This window comes from Anoplolepis gracilipes, chromosome 1 (genome assembly GCF_047496725.1).
Source record: "Anoplolepis gracilipes chromosome 1, ASM4749672v1, whole genome shotgun sequence".
NCBI classification, from domain to species: Eukaryota; Metazoa; Arthropoda; class Insecta; order Hymenoptera; family Formicidae; genus Anoplolepis; species Anoplolepis gracilipes.
This window is the reverse complement of record NC_132970.1, coordinates 7,248,522-7,267,896: the sequence shown is the minus strand read 5'-3', so window position 1 is coordinate 7,267,896 and position 19,375 is coordinate 7,248,522. Positions and strand designations below refer to the sequence as shown.

At 28.4% G+C, this 19,375-nt stretch overlaps 1 protein-coding gene across 4 annotated transcripts in view; it reads left to right on the top strand.

The window, feature by feature from the left end:
* Positions 1-19,375, top strand: part of Rgk3 (Rad, Gem/Kir family member 3) — a 41,224-nt gene that overhangs the window by 16,097 nt on the left and 5,752 nt on the right. For all 4 annotated transcript variants that reach the window (XM_072894640.1, XM_072894481.1, XM_072894549.1 and 1 more), the window contains exon 4: positions 13,399-13,611. In XM_072894640.1, coding sequence (XP_072750741.1) covers positions 13,399-13,611 — 213 coding nt within the window. The remainder of the gene's footprint in view (positions 1-13,398; positions 13,612-19,375) is intronic.

Here is a 19,375-nt window from a genome sequence, read left to right as displayed (position 1 = left end):
AAGCACATATTAACGTCAATGCCAATACAAATTGATTTATCGTTTCATTATTATTATTTGTTCCAGTCTCTTTCGAGTCCTAATTGTACGTTAACTTCAAGGGGGGTTGATGGATAGAAGGAGAAAAATATTAACTGAAAAATAATAAATATATAACGATAAGAATATAACAGATAGTATAAAGTATAAAGTGAGTATCGAAGTATAAAGTGAGAATTCTGAAAATTAAGTCGAAGTATAAAGTGAGAATTCTGAAATCTAGACAATTATTAAAATTTTAAGTATTTGTTTAACGCTTGTTCTAAAATATAGATATTTCTATCAAATATTTAGGATCTATTTCTCTAAATTAATGGAAAAGTTCATGCCGAGAAAGTTATTTCTTTTTCAGGTTATATATTCTATCAGATTATGTACATCTAAAAAATTTTGTTTAAAAAATGTTATTTAGATCATATTTGATCATATCTAATTTCAGAATAATTTTTAAATATCTCGAAGTTGTTTTTTTGAATAAAAACTAAAGGAAAAAAGTTTCAGTTATTAATTTTATAGAAAAGATTTCAGACATTTCCTGCAAAAATTTCAACTTGCCTTTTTAATTAAATACTTCTACTCTCATTTTGTTTATAGTTTTATATTTATAGTTTTATGTCTAGAGGGAAATGTCTCTCGTAAAAGAAATGGCTGTAAACCACGTAGTAATGAAGTAATGAAGATTGACAATAGATAGAATGCACGCTTGACATATAACATATATGTAGTTTTCTAATACTATCCATTTACCTTTTATTAAAGTTCTTTTACGATCTGCCCCTCGACATTTTGATGGCATCAATAACATTACGTATAATGATCGTACAGCTGTCGTAAATCTATCTAGAGATGTTGTCCTGCGATACGTCTTTCCTAGTTAAGTTACAGCTTCTTTAAAGCTGGCATCACATAATGTATGTTTTTCTGTACGATTAGCTGTATATTAGTGCTTGCACTTGTGCATACCAGACGTCTTGATATATCGAGCATAATAGATTAATATGTATGATTTCTACGTTTGCTACATTACGTTGTTTCGTGCTTGCTTCTTTGCATGCATCAATCATGCACCAAGTATATTGGAAATGATTGAAGTATTAATATATCAAATGTCATTTTTTTGATGAAATAAATCTTAGGTGTCGGAGTACTTTTTTATCTCATTCTATCTTTATTCAATTTTCAGTAACAAAGATAAAATGAGATAAAACAGCACTTCGACATCTCAGATTTGTTTTACCGAGCGCAGTATTAGTCTAGCACATAAGAAATATATTTCAATATATTTGAAAATGTGAATAGAATGGAATAAGATCAAATAGTTGTTGTTATAATCTATCAAAACAACCAGTTTCATTTGACGTCCTCATATAACATTTTATACAGCAAACCAAGTAGCTTACAGTATATAAGCTAACATATAAGCTAATTGCACAGAAAATCATATATTGTGTGATGCCGACTTAATATACATTACAGCATTTTTACAAAAGAAATTTATATATATATGTAAATTGTGCTAAATCGTTGCAAAAATTAATTTGCACATTTTCAATATTTTACTAATATGTGTCAATGTCTTGTTTTAATAAAAATTTACATTTTTTAAAATAGTGTAAGCTGATGAAACTATTATTTAACAACTAGAAAAGGAAAGACTTAGGTGTTAATGTTATTCAATATAAAACAAGGAAAAATATGTTTTTATTTTATACGCTTTTATAATAATTTGTAAATAACAATTTTTTATTTTACAAATGTACATTTTTTATTATTTTAAATTTTCTAAATCTTTTTTTTCTGTTTTTAATCTCAAGTTTTAATCTAAAGTCTACTTTGATATTTTAATCCAGTCAGACGACTACTTTATTGAAATTATTTAATCTATTGTTTTATCAAAAGTTTTTTTAAGCTTTGCAAATAAATATTTGTTTATTGTATATTTAAAGTTTTATTAAAAGTACTGTATATTTAAAGTACATTTATTAGAAGCTCAAATATTATACATATAAGTTAAATCTATTTAAATTCTTTAAAAAACTTATATATAAAATGTGAAAAAATTGAGATTAAAAATAAGAACAAAATTTCGACTCGGGTTAATATAGAGTATTATAATACTGTTTTATATTATAATTATTACTCGAAGATTATTATTGCATAAGGTGTTGACATTAATAGCATTATAAAATTCTTTGAGAGAGAGATATAATCCTTTTTTATAACGAAGTCTTGCGAAGGGTAATTTCGATTGTTCTGAGTTAATATTGGTAGTTTACAAAGGGCGCGCCGGCTGCTTTGCGATAAACACATCGACGGTACAGCTGCTGTGATTTATTTATAAGCATCGCAACTACTGCTTTCGCGGCTATAAATAATTCTATCGGTGTTCCACCTTTCTGTTATATTAGGCGTGTCGTATCTCACCTCATTGAAGGGGGAAAGGTTTGTTATGCTTTTATTGCAGACCTTAACCCTCCGTGCTAACAATTTTCTCTCTCATTCGCCGAGTCATGATTATCCTCCCTCAAAGAATTTGGGTCGCTCTTGTTCTCTGAGTTCATGGCACAAAATGAACGTCTGTAATAACTACTTATATCAATTTTTATATATTACATCTTTATAATAGACACTGTCTTCCCAAAGAATCAACATAATTTTTTGTAAAATTTAACATTTTAATTTATTCAACTAAGTCAAGATTATAATTGCATAAACTGATTCTACTGATTTTTTTATATATTTGTATTTAATTTGTATATTTATATATTGTATATTTACATATTTGTATATTTATATAAGGTGTATATTTATGCACAATATTTATATAATCAAATTAAAATAGTAAAAAATTATTAGTTTGCATTTTTTAGAATAGTAAAGATAAATTTAATGAAGTGTGTGACTAGCATGTTCCCTAATTTTTCTTTAGTCAATTTCTATATTAATTTTGTGATAAAATTAAAGATAATTACAAGTAGGTCACAAATATATAAGTTTCAGAGTGTAGTTTTTTTACCGTTTTCAAAGAAAATAAATTCCAAAGTCTGACAGTTCAATTCCTTTGAAACGTTAAAAGATTACTGAAACTTATTTTTGGTTTTATCATAAAATTAATTGGAAAATCGACTGAAGGAAAATTGGACATTGCCAACTCTTTTTTCTCTGAAAATCGAAAATAAATATAAATAAGTAAAAGTTGATTCCTTTTGAAGACAGTTCTTCATTTTATATATTCTTCTCCTTATATAATAAACGTAAAGAATATGTTAGCATAAAAATTCAATAGAAAATACGATCGGACGAAAAACGATCGTTGCGCATTTTATTTATTATCGTATGTACACTCTTCGTATGTGCACAAAATTATATCGATCTACTTTTACAGAGAATTAAAATCCAATCGATAAAATAAAATATTACATGTTGGTCTTTACAACGTCATCACCGATCAATTCCGCTAACTTTCACATTGCGCCCGTTTTCACCCACGTCATTACGCGTCAGCTTTATCCTATGCTCAGTTTAACATTATGATGTCACACTTCTGTACACTTTATTACCATCCCATTTACCGTGTGCAATAAAAACGTCACCGTTACTATTTCTACGTTAATGTAACGACTTATTTTTTTTATTCGCGCTCAAAAAATTGTACGTGTATAACACAAGAGCGCATAAATGAATAGTTTTGTACTGGAGAAAATGTCACTTATTTTAAGGTTTATTTTTTTCTTCCATTGAGAGAGAGAGAGAGAGAGAGAGAGAGAGAGATCCTCGATGGTTCATTTGTTGAAGGAATATTTATCTCTCATAGCAACGAGGAGTGGACACCGGTGACACTCTCCGACACGGAAAGTTATTAATTATAAGCTTGGACGAACGTGCGCGTGAGCCAATGAAAATTTCTTTCAAGCTTCAACGAACATTTTGCATGTTGGATAGGCGAGTCTTGACGCGTAGGCGTTTTTACTTATTATGCGCATGCACGCATAAAAATCGCATTGCATCTCCATGTCTGCCATCTTTATTTTGTTCGATACAATTAAATAACCAGCTTGTTAGAAGTATGTCGCAGATATATCACATTATGGATATCGTTTTCGTTAGAATTACTATTCAATAAGTATTGTCTAAATTTAAAGTCATTAAAATTTACGGATTAAACTCAAAAACCATAATAATTTCGCTAATGAGAATTTAATTTGATTAATATTTCACGATATTATTATATATCATAAATATATATTTTGGTCAATATTTTTTTGTTAATTTCATCTCTCTCTCTCTCTCTCTCTCTCTCTCTCTTTCTCTCTCTTATATTTGAGTATATGTATATGTATAAAGAATTTATAACTGTTTTATACACTGGGTAATGAGAAAGGAGCATTATCAAGGGTTTGTTTTTCTCAGGTTGCTTGCTATTCAATTCCACCATATTTCTACCTTTGTTTTATCAAGGACCATTGCATCCTCGCAGTAGATATAGTCCATTCACTGGTCAGACATTCTATTGTGTCGCTTCGTCGACTCGTGTATATACTCATATCATTTTCTCGACAAATTCATAAAACAAGAACTTTTGTGAGATAATTTTTTAATTAAACTATTTAAGAGCTGTGCGAATTGTTAAATAATACATACTCTTCGTATTTGTCGAATAAACGATAATAAATAATAATCACACATAATTCTAAATATGTAACATAACAATTGAAGCGTTAAAAGGTCTTATAGTTTTTGAAAATTTAATTTAAAAACCATATGTATAAAAATTATTATTTAAGAATTATAATAACCATTAAAAATTCGAAAATACAAAGAAATGAGATTATCTAAGAATTTCTAGATCCAAGTATATATGTATATATCTGCGCTATATTTTTCACTGTGTTAATTGATAAACTATTTTATAGCTAATTTTTGTTAGATTGTATAAATATTCAAAATCATTTTAAAGCAATTTAACAAAAATTGCCTATAAAATAGCTTATCGATTATCACAGTGAAAATTATAGCGTAGGTGAGATGGTGACCTTGTACAAACTCGGTTTGTGAAATCAAAGAACGTGTTCTCGAGCTCGTTTTGAAAATCGATTTCCTTTTTGCTGGTTCATAAAACATTGCTCGCTCATGGAAATCCGCTAGTACGATCACGACGGCGACGATGGCTCGTAATATTTTACGATTTCCCACCTCGTTCCGCTTTATCACGTGTACACGAGACGCGCGTCAGCCTTTGCCGCGCGCAATTTTGCATAAATACATATCAATCTCTCGACGCGAGCTTTAGGATGATACATATCAGCGTGCGGTTCGATCTATGTCGAAATTTACGGCCGACTTGATCCTTCGTTCTCGATGTAATCGTTTTCCGAGATGGATATTCCGCCGTAGTTTAAGCATCGACGATTATTCGTCAGGCTTGCAATTTCTTTGAGCCAATGTAACCATTAATCGATATCCAGAAAGATCCTATTTATGTCATGCAATTTTTTTTTTCGATTTTTATATGTATAGTATAATCAAATTTATATAAAAAAAAGAGAAGTGCAATGATGCATTTCTTATATACTTGCAGTTATTATATAGCATATATGACTATTTTTCTTTATTTCTTTAAAGTATACCCACGTGTGTACTTTTTGCAGTAACATTTATAAACTGAATAATCACGCGTGAGAAATAGTTTTTAATAACTTGAAGTTCAATAAAAAAGATTATAAAATTACATAACATTTTCTAAACAAACAATAAACCGATAAATTCGTTTTAGAATATATTATATATATGTATATTTCGACTGTAAATTTCTTTTAAAAAATCTTTTGAAAATTTCTTTTAAAAAATCTTTTACAAATTTCATGCTCTTTTTTATAATACAGTTTAAAACAGTTGCATAAGATGCTAAAGGTATTTACATAGTATAATAAAGAAGAATAACGTTGTTAATAATTTTGTTCTACGAAAGACTTTAAAGGACAAGCGTATAATTGTGACGAAATTTGCAAAAATCTTGTTGGCAAAATAGCGGCAGATATTAACATAAATTTTGTGCTGGATCCTTCATTTAGAGTTATTTTCTAGCCTTTTTTTCACAAAACAATAAACCATTAAATCGATCAGACTTGAAAAAATCGCGAATGATAAATTAGTCTGTTAATTTGTTTAACTGTATTTTTAACCTTTGGCTGAGAGAAACGGGAGAAGAGCCGTTTTACATATACACTGTTCTGCTTTCTTTCACTTGGACGAGGAACGGACAGCCAATTCTGAAATATTAAACTGCGAAGTTTGCGTCAGCTCCGTTAGTGTTTACGATTGGTGATGGTGACGTTACCTCGGAATGATTTGTGATTGTGCGTATCTAAATCGATACGCAGACGTTTCAGCGATTAACTGAAAGCGTGGGTGGCAAATCTCGCTTCTGCGTTCTCTCAGTTCTCTCTGTCTCACGTTTGTGCATATGATTTCGCATAGTTGGTGTGCTGCGGGCGAATCAGGTTTTGTGTCGATGTATAGTATGCTCGCGCACAAACCGCATGCGTGCATACGCACGTTCGGATATATCTACATGCAACCACGCCTTTGTATGGGGACAAACCGCACGCAGCTGGTAGACGGTAGATTGGTCCCTATAGAGCGATACCAATGGCTATATCACTACTGGCGCTTTCAAATGCGTTTCCCTCCGGTTGCTTAATGGAGTTTAACCACGACGTCGACGTTCTAGAAATTCCGTATCATGCTTGCGCGGTGATGCGGCGACTTTCTGCCGCAGGAATTTATCCAAGTCAAGCGCGACTCAATAATCAGGATATGAATCAGTTTTTCTTTAGGCAACAAGTGGATATCATTCGTTTATTTTAAGTGTCTGATTCGCGATTAAATTTTACTTCTATTTACATTTGTATCAAGTGTGATAATATTTTGTGTTTTGTTTTTCCTTCACAGTAAGGCTTATATAAGAAACCATGAAGGTACTTTGCCGAGAGTAATAACTTTCATCATTTGGAACGCTTTTAAGCTTATGGGTAACAAAGAGTCTATTCCACAAAACAGCATCTTGAAAATGTCAAAGTGCAAAGCTAGCATAATATACGCGTTGCAGAATCTTGTTAGAAATTTGATGAAAGAAAGAGAGAGAGAGAGAGAGAGAGAGAGAGGGAGAAAATATTTTTTTATTAATAATAAATTGTCATTATACTATTTTTCAATATTTAAATATTCACAATTTTTCATACTTAACTAATTTTTTCTTAAATTATTAAAAAATTGTCATATATATTTATTTTTTTTAATATTATATAAATAAAAAGCGAGAAGAAAACTCATTTATATATTTCACTCTCATGCATATATATTGAATCAAATACTTTATATAACGGTATAAGAATATCAATATTTTTTGTCTTGTTATACCTTATATTTCATATTTCATATATATTTTTTATATATATTTTATTATTTGATTAATATTATACAGCCACAAACACATTGACCACACTATAAACTGAATACAATATTAAAATACATATTTATAAATAATGCATTAATTAAAGAAAGCTGAATCAATCTAAAATTATTGCGGAATATTGTTTCACATGTATTTTAAGCAACAAGAAAAAAATAACCAATAATTTTTTCTTGTTTCAAATATATTTATTTCTTTTATCATCGAATTTTTTCAATAGTATGAGACAAATGAAGCAAGCAATTTTCTGTCGTAGAAAGTTTAAAGAAAGGAAGTTATATTTCTCAACTTCTTTCCTTTTTCTACGTTCTTATCGCGTTTTGTAGATTTTCCATTTTTTACTGCTGCTTATGACTGGCCATACTTGAAATTGCAGAAATTCTATTAATCTTTTAATTGTTTTTTCATTTTTTTGATGAAATATCATTATGCTATGTTAAAACAATCTCGAAAACATTTTTATAAAAAAATCAATATTTTAATTAAACTATTATAGGTGAAGTAATTATCTATTCGATAAACTAATTGGAATTTGTATTGCATATTGAGCATAAATGTTTTCATAATTAATAATTGTATTGTTAATAGCACAATAAAGTTACTTGAATAATTAATTGCTTATAAAAATCAATATCTATATAACTCTTATATATTTGAATTAATGATTCATTATTTTAGCATAATCAATAAATTCATTAAACAATCATTTTATGTGAAGCAGAAACGCTCTTTCTGCTTATTTATTTTGGCCTTCTGGCTATAGTATTCAAATTAAAAATAGCAATGTGTATGAAAAGAGGCGAGCAGTATTTTTGTTTTTTCTTTTTATTGACTCTGGATATATCGATCGAAATGTAACTCGATTTTGTGAGCACGGGAGTGTGTAAAGGTATAGCGGGGCGTTTTCCATAATACGCTTCGCTTGCTGCAAAACTGACTTTCAGACTCTTCAGGCCGATAACCCATCGGATAGACCATGTTAGAGGAAGAGCGAGTAGATAGTTTACGGCAAGAATGACGAGATCAGACAAGATGATCAACGTCTCGATCAACGTCTCTGACGATTGCCAACATGCGTCATGAGAAATTTTTGGAAACGTGTCATGCGGAATTCAAATGCAATTGAGACGAAAGTGATATATATATATATATATATATATATATATATATATATATATATATATATATTATATAGCTATATAATTGTGCAATTCCCATTTAACACCATTTTTTCTACAAAAATATTATATTATTCTTGAATTTTTAAGAAAGTTTTTTTTTTGCGAAGTGTTGTTTCTATTCTAGATATACTTGGGATAAAATTGAATCTCTCTTAATAGTAGAAATAAGCAAAAGTAAAAATTACTTTTAAATTAAAAACGTAAAAACTTGTCAAGAAATTTACTAATTGTAAGCTAACGTATTATTTTAAATATAATAAAAATATACATTAATATTTTAAATATATTAACTTAACATATATTTAGAATTACATACATTATAATAATAAATGCAGCAATAACGACTTGATACTCTGAAATTGATAAAGACCTTTAATATTAATATATATATATATATATATATATATATATATATATATATATAATTTATTTTGAAAATTTATTCCAAACAATATAAATCTAAGAGACGCCTTTACACATCTTGGATCAATGAACATAACGTTTTAAAAGCAACAGAGCTGCAAACAAGCACTCAGCTGTGCGATAGAATAACATCAAACGAAGGTATCAAAAGATGATGAAGTTAATTGCATCGTGAAATCTTCTTCCGAATCATTTCCGACGCGGAAACATCAAGTTTAAGTACGCGCAAAACAATTTGGCAGCCACTGTTGATCGCACACACGTCGACCATTTAACTTTTATTAATAGAATCCATCTCACCTATTCAATAGTCAAATCAGTGTACCTATATATGTATGTAGTTTTTCGTGCCAGCAATTCATACGTTGAAATCCGTCGATTATCATGACGAGTGAATGTACAGCTAAATGAGAACACATTCCCATTTTCCTCTGTGAAATAACTTTTTGCAAAAGCTCGCACAAATATATATATATATATCGCGGCAATTGAGTCGAACGTTGCGTGATATTTTTATCAAAAGCATACACGGAAAATAGAGGTCCTGTATTGAGAGCGACCCGCAGCTCGTTTCTGTCAGCTGACATTACCTTGCAATAATCAATAATGTGCTGCAATCGACATCATCGTATTTCTCTAGTCAGATTACACAAATCTGCGAGGTTTTGTCGTTTGAGAATTATAGGTGGTTTCCCGCGTAATTTTATGCGATAAATATAAATCTGGCTGCAGAAATTGCCTATCACATTAGATTTTTTAGATAAATAGGGTAAAATAATCCAAAAATGATTTTGCCTATATTTATGAAAGTATTATACAGAAAGCAAATTATTTCAAATTTTTTGACCAACGGCTTTATATATGTATTATCCTTTCTCTTCAAAATCAATTTTTATTTGCCAACGTGCGATTTATTTCTCATTGAAATATACCAGTTAGAAGTTATGAACTTTTAATTTTTATTAAAATTTTATAAAATTTCTATTTTTCTACATATTGGAATCATTTGTAATCTTTCAAACGCGTATTTGTAATTTTGTACGTATAGTAAAATAATGCATTTCGAAAACTAAAATCACACAGAAAATTGTTATGGTTAAATAAAATTAATGAATATAAATAAGCATTTAAATCGTAAACTATAATCTTCGTGAATAATATTTGTTTTAATAACAAACATTAAATTGCAAAAAATTTTATTATTATTTTATTATCAATTGTAAAAGAAAAAAGCATTTAGAAATTAAGATTAAATAAAATTTTTCAGAGATATAAAAATTTAGAAATTGCGATGTTTTATTAATCGTATTATTATTTTAAACATTTCTTTTTATTTTTGATAATTATGTTTGTATTGTGTCTAATATCGCATGTCAATTTTCACATGTTATGTGATCTCAAAAACTTTCACTAAACTGTACTACCGCCGTCGTACTGTTAAAAATAGTCGATGACGTTTAAAAGGAGACAGAGAGAAGAGAAACAGAGAAATAGAAACACGTTTTCATCTAACGTTCGTTTGACATTCGTACGCGAATGAACGAAATGTCTCCGGATTTGGTGAAGCTGAAACGGAAATCGGATTGTCCTCACGACTCTTCCATTGCTATCCAATTTTCTTTTTCTCTCTCTCTCTTTCTTTCTCTAGCGTGATCAATTCTCCCGTTTTCATTCATTCGCATGTATAAGTATGCGGGCACAAGTAGCGCATACGTCGGGCTAAACTTCGCGCTAACAAAGGTGTAGTGACAAAGGGAAGATGTGAACAGACGAACGGACGGGATATCGGTGTTCTGAGTCACTGAACAGGACGTGTGTTGTTCTCCCCACAGTTGACAGCCGCACGTTGACATCGGCGTACGTGTACACGTGTATGTGCACGCGTGTGTATCAGGAGCGGGCTTTATACATCTACGTTATGTATCTATAACGGGTGTCTATAAATTTTTTGACAGAAATAATTTGTCGTAAAGGATCGATTTGCTTGATGCGCGATAAAAGATTTATTTTTTAAATTCACACACACACACACATACACATACACACACACACACAATCTACAAAGACAAAATATATTAATTATTACTTTTTTATGATGTTTGTTATAAAACAACAATTAAAATATGTGAAAAATAATATTGTTAAAAATAATATTGAAACACACTGTATTATATCTCTGAAAAAATAAACTTTATTTTCAATAAATACTGTAAATAAATATAATTGTTTTAATAAGAATATAGAAATATGGTCACTTTTATTTATGTTATTATCTTTTTTTAATATTTTATTTAATAAATCATGCGTTAACGCTGAAAAACTAGTAACATAAAAAAACAAATAATTTTTTGCTTTAACTTTTTTATATAAAATTACAGAGATAAATTAATTTATTTCGGATTAATTTTATTCAATAAAAAAATTAATTTAATTAAATTTTCGTATACCAATTAATTAACGTAAAATACATTGATTTAAATTTAATGTAAAAATAATAATCAATACTTTTAATAGAATATAATTAATTTGTAACTGAGTAAGACGTGAATTGAATCATCTTGCTCAAATAATATAAAACTGATATATGTATCATTTCACAGATGATCTAAAATGGATTCGTGAATCATCTTTAAGGTCTATGAACTTCTAAATGTCTGAAATCTTCAAATGCTAGATCGGTTTTTCTACCGTGAATTCTTTTATTTGCAAATAGAATCTTTTATCTACAATTTTTTATAGAAAAAGCACAGACAAAATTTAATAAAAATAAAATTTATAAATAATATGAACATAACAGTACTTTTATACTATTCTGCATACATACTACTTTTTAATAATTAAAAAAATTTTATATTATTTTTTATATTATAATCTTCTTTAATTATTCAAATTTATTTTCTAGATGTTTTTTTGAAAGTGTATTTATCCTAGAATAATAAGTTTTAGCATATACATATCCGTGTTTAATTCGTTGGAAACATTATGTCATATACATACAGGTGCGCAACTTTTGCACTGTTAGCTTATAACTAGTTTGAGCTGACGTTCAATTACTAATGCAGTAGAAATACATTAGCCAGTGGCCAGTGGCATTCCCTATAACTGAAGTTTACTTTTGCGATGTCTAAGGATTATTTACAAGTTTGACTACTAAACTACTAAACCGATTCAATTTTCGGGTTGAATTACATTTATTGACAATGGCATTGCGAGTGACCGCGTGAATACATTATTCTAATGGCATCGCCATTTTGACGCAAATGTCCGAGCCTGTTTAAGAACAAACAGTAGATCTTTGTATTCTTGGAATGCTATGTGTTGTTTATTTTAGATATATTACTAAATATTTAACCAAAAGTATTATTTATCAAAATTTAATGAGGTGGTAACTATGCCAATTGTCCAGAAATTAAAAAAGTTTTACAAAATTATAAAATTTATTAATAATTATATTTTCTTTGATTCAATGACAAACAAGAGGATAATTAGAGAACAAACAATTAAAGAATAATAAATCGTAATTTTTTATTTAATTTTTTAACTGTTGATAATGTTTGCAAACGACATATCTAATAATTCAAATGAAGTAATTGTTATGTAGAATGTGTTGCGGTTGTTATCCTTTCGAAAGCCCTAAAATCTATTTCATACTTTATGAGAATCGCTTCATTAGCTAAGAGATGAAATTCTGCTGAGAATTCTAGCCATTCCATCTCGTCTCTTCTGTAATTTCGAGCATCTATTAAAATGGTGACCACGTAAAGTGCGGCATTAGCGATATTAACCGGGGTCAGTGCGCTGAAAAGAGCATGACGGCCAGAATACATAATGTGTTTTAAATGTCAATAATAATAAATATACAGCGATGGATATATATTTAATTAATGTATAAACAAATATAAATGTAGCAAATGTGCAAATGATAAAATATGAATCTAGGAATCTGAAATATAAATCGTTATTAAATTAAATTAGTATCTTTGTAGAAAGATTTTAATAAAATTCATAATAACTGATATTAGACTTGGCAATTACGTATATAAAATTTTATCATCATTTATCGTAGAGCTTTTATTTTTATAATAAAATTGTGACAAATAATTATATTTTAATTAATTATATTTTTATAATATAATTATATATTTTTTATATAAATATCTTTATTAATTTATCATGAGATAATTATTTTTAATTTTGCATTATTTTTTATATTTTTATATTTATATAGTCTACAATTGTATTAATATCAATGCAATATTAAAATGATTTCTTTATGTTTGATAGGTGTCGTCAACAGAGGAGACTCCTTCCGGAGAAGAAGATCGAGATCGAATTCTCTGGCTCCTGCCGAGCAAGAAAACGAAGTACGACGATTACCACCCAAGGAAGTTGTTTCATACAATGTTGCTATGTTGGGTACAAGGGGAGTTGGAAAAACCGCTCTTATCAGTCAATTTATGACCAGTGAATGCATAAATGCCTATGACAGGCAGAAAGGTGAGTCTTAATATGTTATAATATCATATCTGTGTAGCAGCAATAAGTGAAGATAAGATTTTAAAATTAAAAAAAGCTGCTACACATTTTTTATATTTATTTATGTTAATTGGCATATTCTCAAAAGAATATTACAATGAATATTATATTTAATGCTTTGACAAAATAAGAAAGTTATTAATCATGGATTTAACATTATTAATTATTTTTATAAAACATGTTTCTCATAATAACAAATAAATACGTAATAAAATTTTATTTTTTATTTAATATTACTCTTACTTTAAACATTCTGAGAATATTAACTGTTAGAATGTTAATATTAAAATGTTAATGTTATATAAACCTACTTAAAAATTAAAGTTTTAAAGTAAGTTTTATTTTTTTTTTGACATTTCTGTTAAAGAGAAATTGTTTTTCTAAATTTTTTTCAAGAAACTACAAGTAGATATTTACAATATGTGTTGTGTGTATTCAATGAAGAGAGTTTCTATTATAGTTAAACTTGTAAAGGAGTTACAGCTAATCTTGTTAGATAAGTTAAGAAACGTAATAGGATGAAAGGATCTGTAAACATAATCCTGTCCGAAAGCAGTCCAAAATTAAATCTCTTAACAAAATAGTTACAACTCCAGATAAATAATCGCATAGAGGATCGTTGGACATTTCTCGCTCGATTCCGTGGTAAATAATCTTTATAGCGATTTTCAACGGTTTACGATTCGATTCGTTATATAAAGTAAGTTTACGTGATGGTCTCCTGTGTGTATTTCGATTGCGCGCTGATGAAAGACGGCGCCAGAACTTTCGAAAAAAGCGTAGTTTCCGGTTTCCACTTTGAGATTCAAGCTATTCTCGCTGAATAAGTCGAGAGCTGATCAACGTTTAAGTCGCTATTTTCGAACGAGACCAATCAACATTATTTCATGGTTTCTTCTTTTTATAAAAATTTTCGCTGTTCAGTGTCGATTACTGTCGATTACGAAAGAGTCAGCGATGCATAATGTAGAATTTGTGTGCTGGGATATTTAGGTCGAGGATCATATACGTCGACGACATCTCAACGACGATGTGAATTAGCATCTTCGCTTTGTCAACCAGCTGCTGCAACTTTGCGATTTCCACCTGTTAAAACAAACATGAGATAATTTTCTCATTGTGTTTGATCTCTCTCTCTCTCTCTCTCTTTCTCTGTTAATCTTAATTCTTATAATTTTCTATTAATTTTGCTGAAAGTTATAACGTATGTTTCAGTATTTATTATAACTGATTGACATTGAGGTAGAAATTATTTTTATGTAAATATCTGGAGAAAATGTTTTTAAATCTGCCTTTAAAAAATCCGTTTAGAAAATTTTTAAAGTTCATAAAAAATGTATATGTATATGAGAGTCTACTTGAGAATTAATAATATATTTCTATCTAAAGTAAAGAATAAATTTTTTATTTAAATTACAAATAGACTATTATCCTTCATGTTTTGTTTGATTTAAATAAACTCATGATTTCACGATGTCGTACCGAAATCACTTTTTCTTACGCTTATTATTATTCTTATTCTTCTCATGGAAAATATCTTTTTTTTATACATATATAATATGATTTAATATTCATCATATTAATTATAATTAATCACGCAATTTTTTAACCGTTGTTTTTTCTCGTAGTTTTTCCTTTTTGTTAAAAAATTTTCTCGCGACTCTTTCATTGACGCTTAAGTACGATAAGAGACGGCCGAGGCTTTGTTCCAGTTATACACATTCAATACGCGTTTGGCGACATCATCCGGCGCTATTACGATCGATATTTACGCAAGCTATTAAACAATGAGATATTTTTGTACGCGGTAGAGAAAAAAATCTGTACATATTCCAATATATAAAGGGATTTTTCTGTTCATATTTAATGTAAAAAATTATTTTTGTAGAAAAAGTCGGTTGATCTACCTATCTATATTAATTTAACCATGTATACTGAAATTTATTCCATTAGCATTTTTTAGTTGATTGCACGGTGCATTTGTAATTTAATTAATAATTTAATCACGATACTTAAATCATCTTTATTTGATGTTGCGCATTTATCGAATTTACTGTTCGCATCAAAACTTATTTTCGCGTATTAACCTTAATCATTAATCTTTTAATATTGTTTTTTTAAATATTACATTGTTAAGTATTTAACAAAAGTATGATTTTAAAATAAAAAAATTGTGTTTGTATACATTTTGTGCGCGTGGCATGCATTCGGAGTTTATTATGTATCTCCAAGTAAAGTACATTTTAATTACCGGAATTATAATTGTGTTTAGTGTGATAATATGTATACACGCTCGCGCGTGGATGCACATGTGTATAAGGATTATAATCGCATTATAACACAGCTACATAATGACCTCATAATAATTCGATGAGCCTGTATCAGATACGTACAGAATGTCAGTAGTGTACATATGACATTCTATGTACATACATAGTTAATTTCATAAACTTATTACAAACTATAAGACACATTATTGTTCATTATATTTGTATCTCAATTTAATTCTCAATATAATTAGATATTTAATAGAAAATTATTCAAATTTATTAATAGAATAAACTATTAATTATATAATATTAATAGAAAAACGTACAAAAGTGCATGTTAATTTTAATGATATCTAAATTAATAACATAATTTTAATAATTAATAAATAATTTATATATTACGTTGCATTTATACGCTTTTTCATTTTTTGTGTTTGATTTAATTAGATATATAATCTAAGTAACATTGTTGTTATAAATTATTAAGATTTTAGAGGTATGTTAATTGCTTGTGAATTAATAAAGATCTGTTGTTAGGTTAGGTTAGGTTATGACGTTACAAAAAATATAAAAATTTGTGAATTATAAATGTATTATCATTGTTATAAAAATACAAAAAGATAAATAATAAGAGAAAAAACGAATATTGAACGTTTAATATAAATATCATATATTTACTTTTGTGATTACAATCAGAGTTTGCGTAAAATGGGACAATTTGCACAATAAAAGTATAAAATGAGACAAAAAGAAGACTGGAGTAAAATCGAATAAATCGGAAGTTAGTTTCACGAATAATTACGTAAAAAGCTTTAAGACAAATGTAAATGATTTATCAACTGTGAAAAGGTCAATTGAATCATTACAAGATGATTAATGATTGCTACAATCGCATTCAGGATATAATAATAAAATCTAAGAGAAGATACCGTGGTCTTTGAAGGAATTTCAATTTTGCAAGCTTTAACAAGAAAAAATGATTTTATCCGAAAATTAATATTAAAACATTGTTAAAGCAATTTATAAGAGAACTCTTTCTTTTCTAAAGTAAAATGTTTGCTGAGAGAAAAAGTTGGAAATTTTTGAACTATTAAATTTTAACAATAAATTTTTCAAACAATTTATGTATGTACAATACACATAGTTAATGTACTTACAATTAGTAAAAAAATGCGCTTTTATCTGTTATTTTAATGTTATTTAATGTTATTTATTTATTTTATTTACTCAGCATATAAAAATCGATAAAGTAGATTAAATTTATGATCTGCAAAAAATAAAATTTTGCAACTGGTTTCAAAAATATACATTTGGATTGCATGACAAACATTTAAATGTTGTTATACATTATATGATTATTTTGTTTCTGGTAAACAAGACTGGCAACTTTACAAGTAATAGTAAAGTTTTAACTCTTTCATTAAACTTAGCTTTCTAGACATAGTTGGCGTAAGAATCTTAATTCTTATATAACAGATGTTCTCACACATAATAAAATATTTTTTGAAGTTAAAATGTTCTCGCAGTTGAAGCCATGTGTAATCTTGTGTAACAGTATAGCTATTAAGTTTTTTAGAATTAATAAGTACTAGTTTTAGTTATAAAAATAATACTGCAGTGAAATGTCACTGAGAAGAATCAATTAGTGATATAATGACTGTTTCAATCAACAATATTTAAAAAAATGCAATTTATTAAATACGACAGAAATTTATATCAGTATATATTTTTTTAAATATCTTGAGTTTGATCAAAAGTCTTGTTTATTTTTTTGAGTTTATCACATTTTAAGAATGCAGAAGTATAACATGATTTTGAATACTAGTTATATGAAATCTTATTATCATAATCAGATAAAATGGAAGAGCAAAGTGTAACTGCTTTTATTGAAAAAGTGAAATATTCACTAATCTTCGGTGAAATCTTATTCAGTGACATTCTGACATTTTCATTCAGATTCAGTTTAATGGAGAAAAAGATTGCATAACACGTATCTTTGATATTTATTTAGCATTTTTATCGAGACAGACAGTGGGAAATATTTCTAGAAATAATATAAGCACAAATAAATAATATGACTAAAATGACAAAGAACAGAACGAAAATAGAGATGAAGATAGTACCGTCTACAGTTGGATTTACAATTATCGTTTGGTGTATTTAATTTTATTCCAGTCGCGGCATTTTATATCGCTGCGTTTTACGTGAATTAAGATTAGCCGTGATCGAGATTGAATCGAGTGTCCATCAGCCGACGCAAATAAAAAAAATTTAGGCCGATGTCAGTTTCAAGCGATAATTTTGTTGCAAATTGAGATCGAGGCCAAGAGACGGCTCGTTGAACGGAAGAAAGAGAAAAAGAAAACTGATGAATATTATGGATTTGAAGAGCAATTTAAAAATTTTATTTTTTAGCAAATTTTTTCCCTTGCTTGCTGGTTTTATTAAAAGTAATTATAATCAACCAAAATTTATTTTTATTAAACATCTAATTGTGAAAGTCTGATGTATATTTCTTATTAATAATAATAATTAGTAATAATAGTAAAAATGGTATATATTAAGTGTTGTAAAAAATACGTGGAAATTAACAGGACAGTTCTCTATTTTTATATAAATTAACTTTATAATAACTAAATAGTATAGAGATTGCAATCAAATTAGTACAAGTTATTTTTTGAAATTAGAAAATTTCTCTTTCCCTCTCTCTCTCTCTCTCTCTCTTTCTCTCTCTCTCTCTTTCACACACACAAACTTTTATGTTCTTGTCATATGAGTTTGTCAAATTTTCAAATTTCTATGATTTATATTTATGTCATACACAGCTTCATGATCGCTCTGCATCATTCGCGTTTCAGTCTACACAAAGTATTTTGTTCAGATAAATTTGTTTTTCGAATTATGCGTGCTACACTGTGAATGCGTGGAAAAGGGAGCAATGTGCTCGGTTTCGTCTCGCGAGTGTACGATTTGATGGCGAATACGTTCGCCTCGAAGAGCAAGCGAAACGATTTCCACGAAGGTATAAAAAAGAAAAGTGCAAAAACAAGCCGTACGGAAATAGCCGCGGTTAATTTTGCGCCCGCTCCATGCTATAAGCGTACATCATAGAGGGTTTCCGTCTGTTCATCGTCTCTTCTTCTTCTCGCTCTTCGTTGAATTTCTTCTCAATTTTCTTTTTTTTTTTTTTCTTTTTCTTGGTCTCACATTTTTAAAGATATACTTTTCTTTGAAAACATCTTGTTTCTTTCTGGGAGAGGAATTAAAAGAAATTAATATTACTGCAATATTGACACACACGGCAAATGTTAGAGCAATTATATAGTATTTTCGAATTTCATGTAGTTATTATTTTAATAGTGTAGTTTAATTGTAACATTTCTACATTAATCTTCAATATAAATGAATTGCCTATAATAATTATTGGGCATTCATAATTACGTGTTAGATAGATC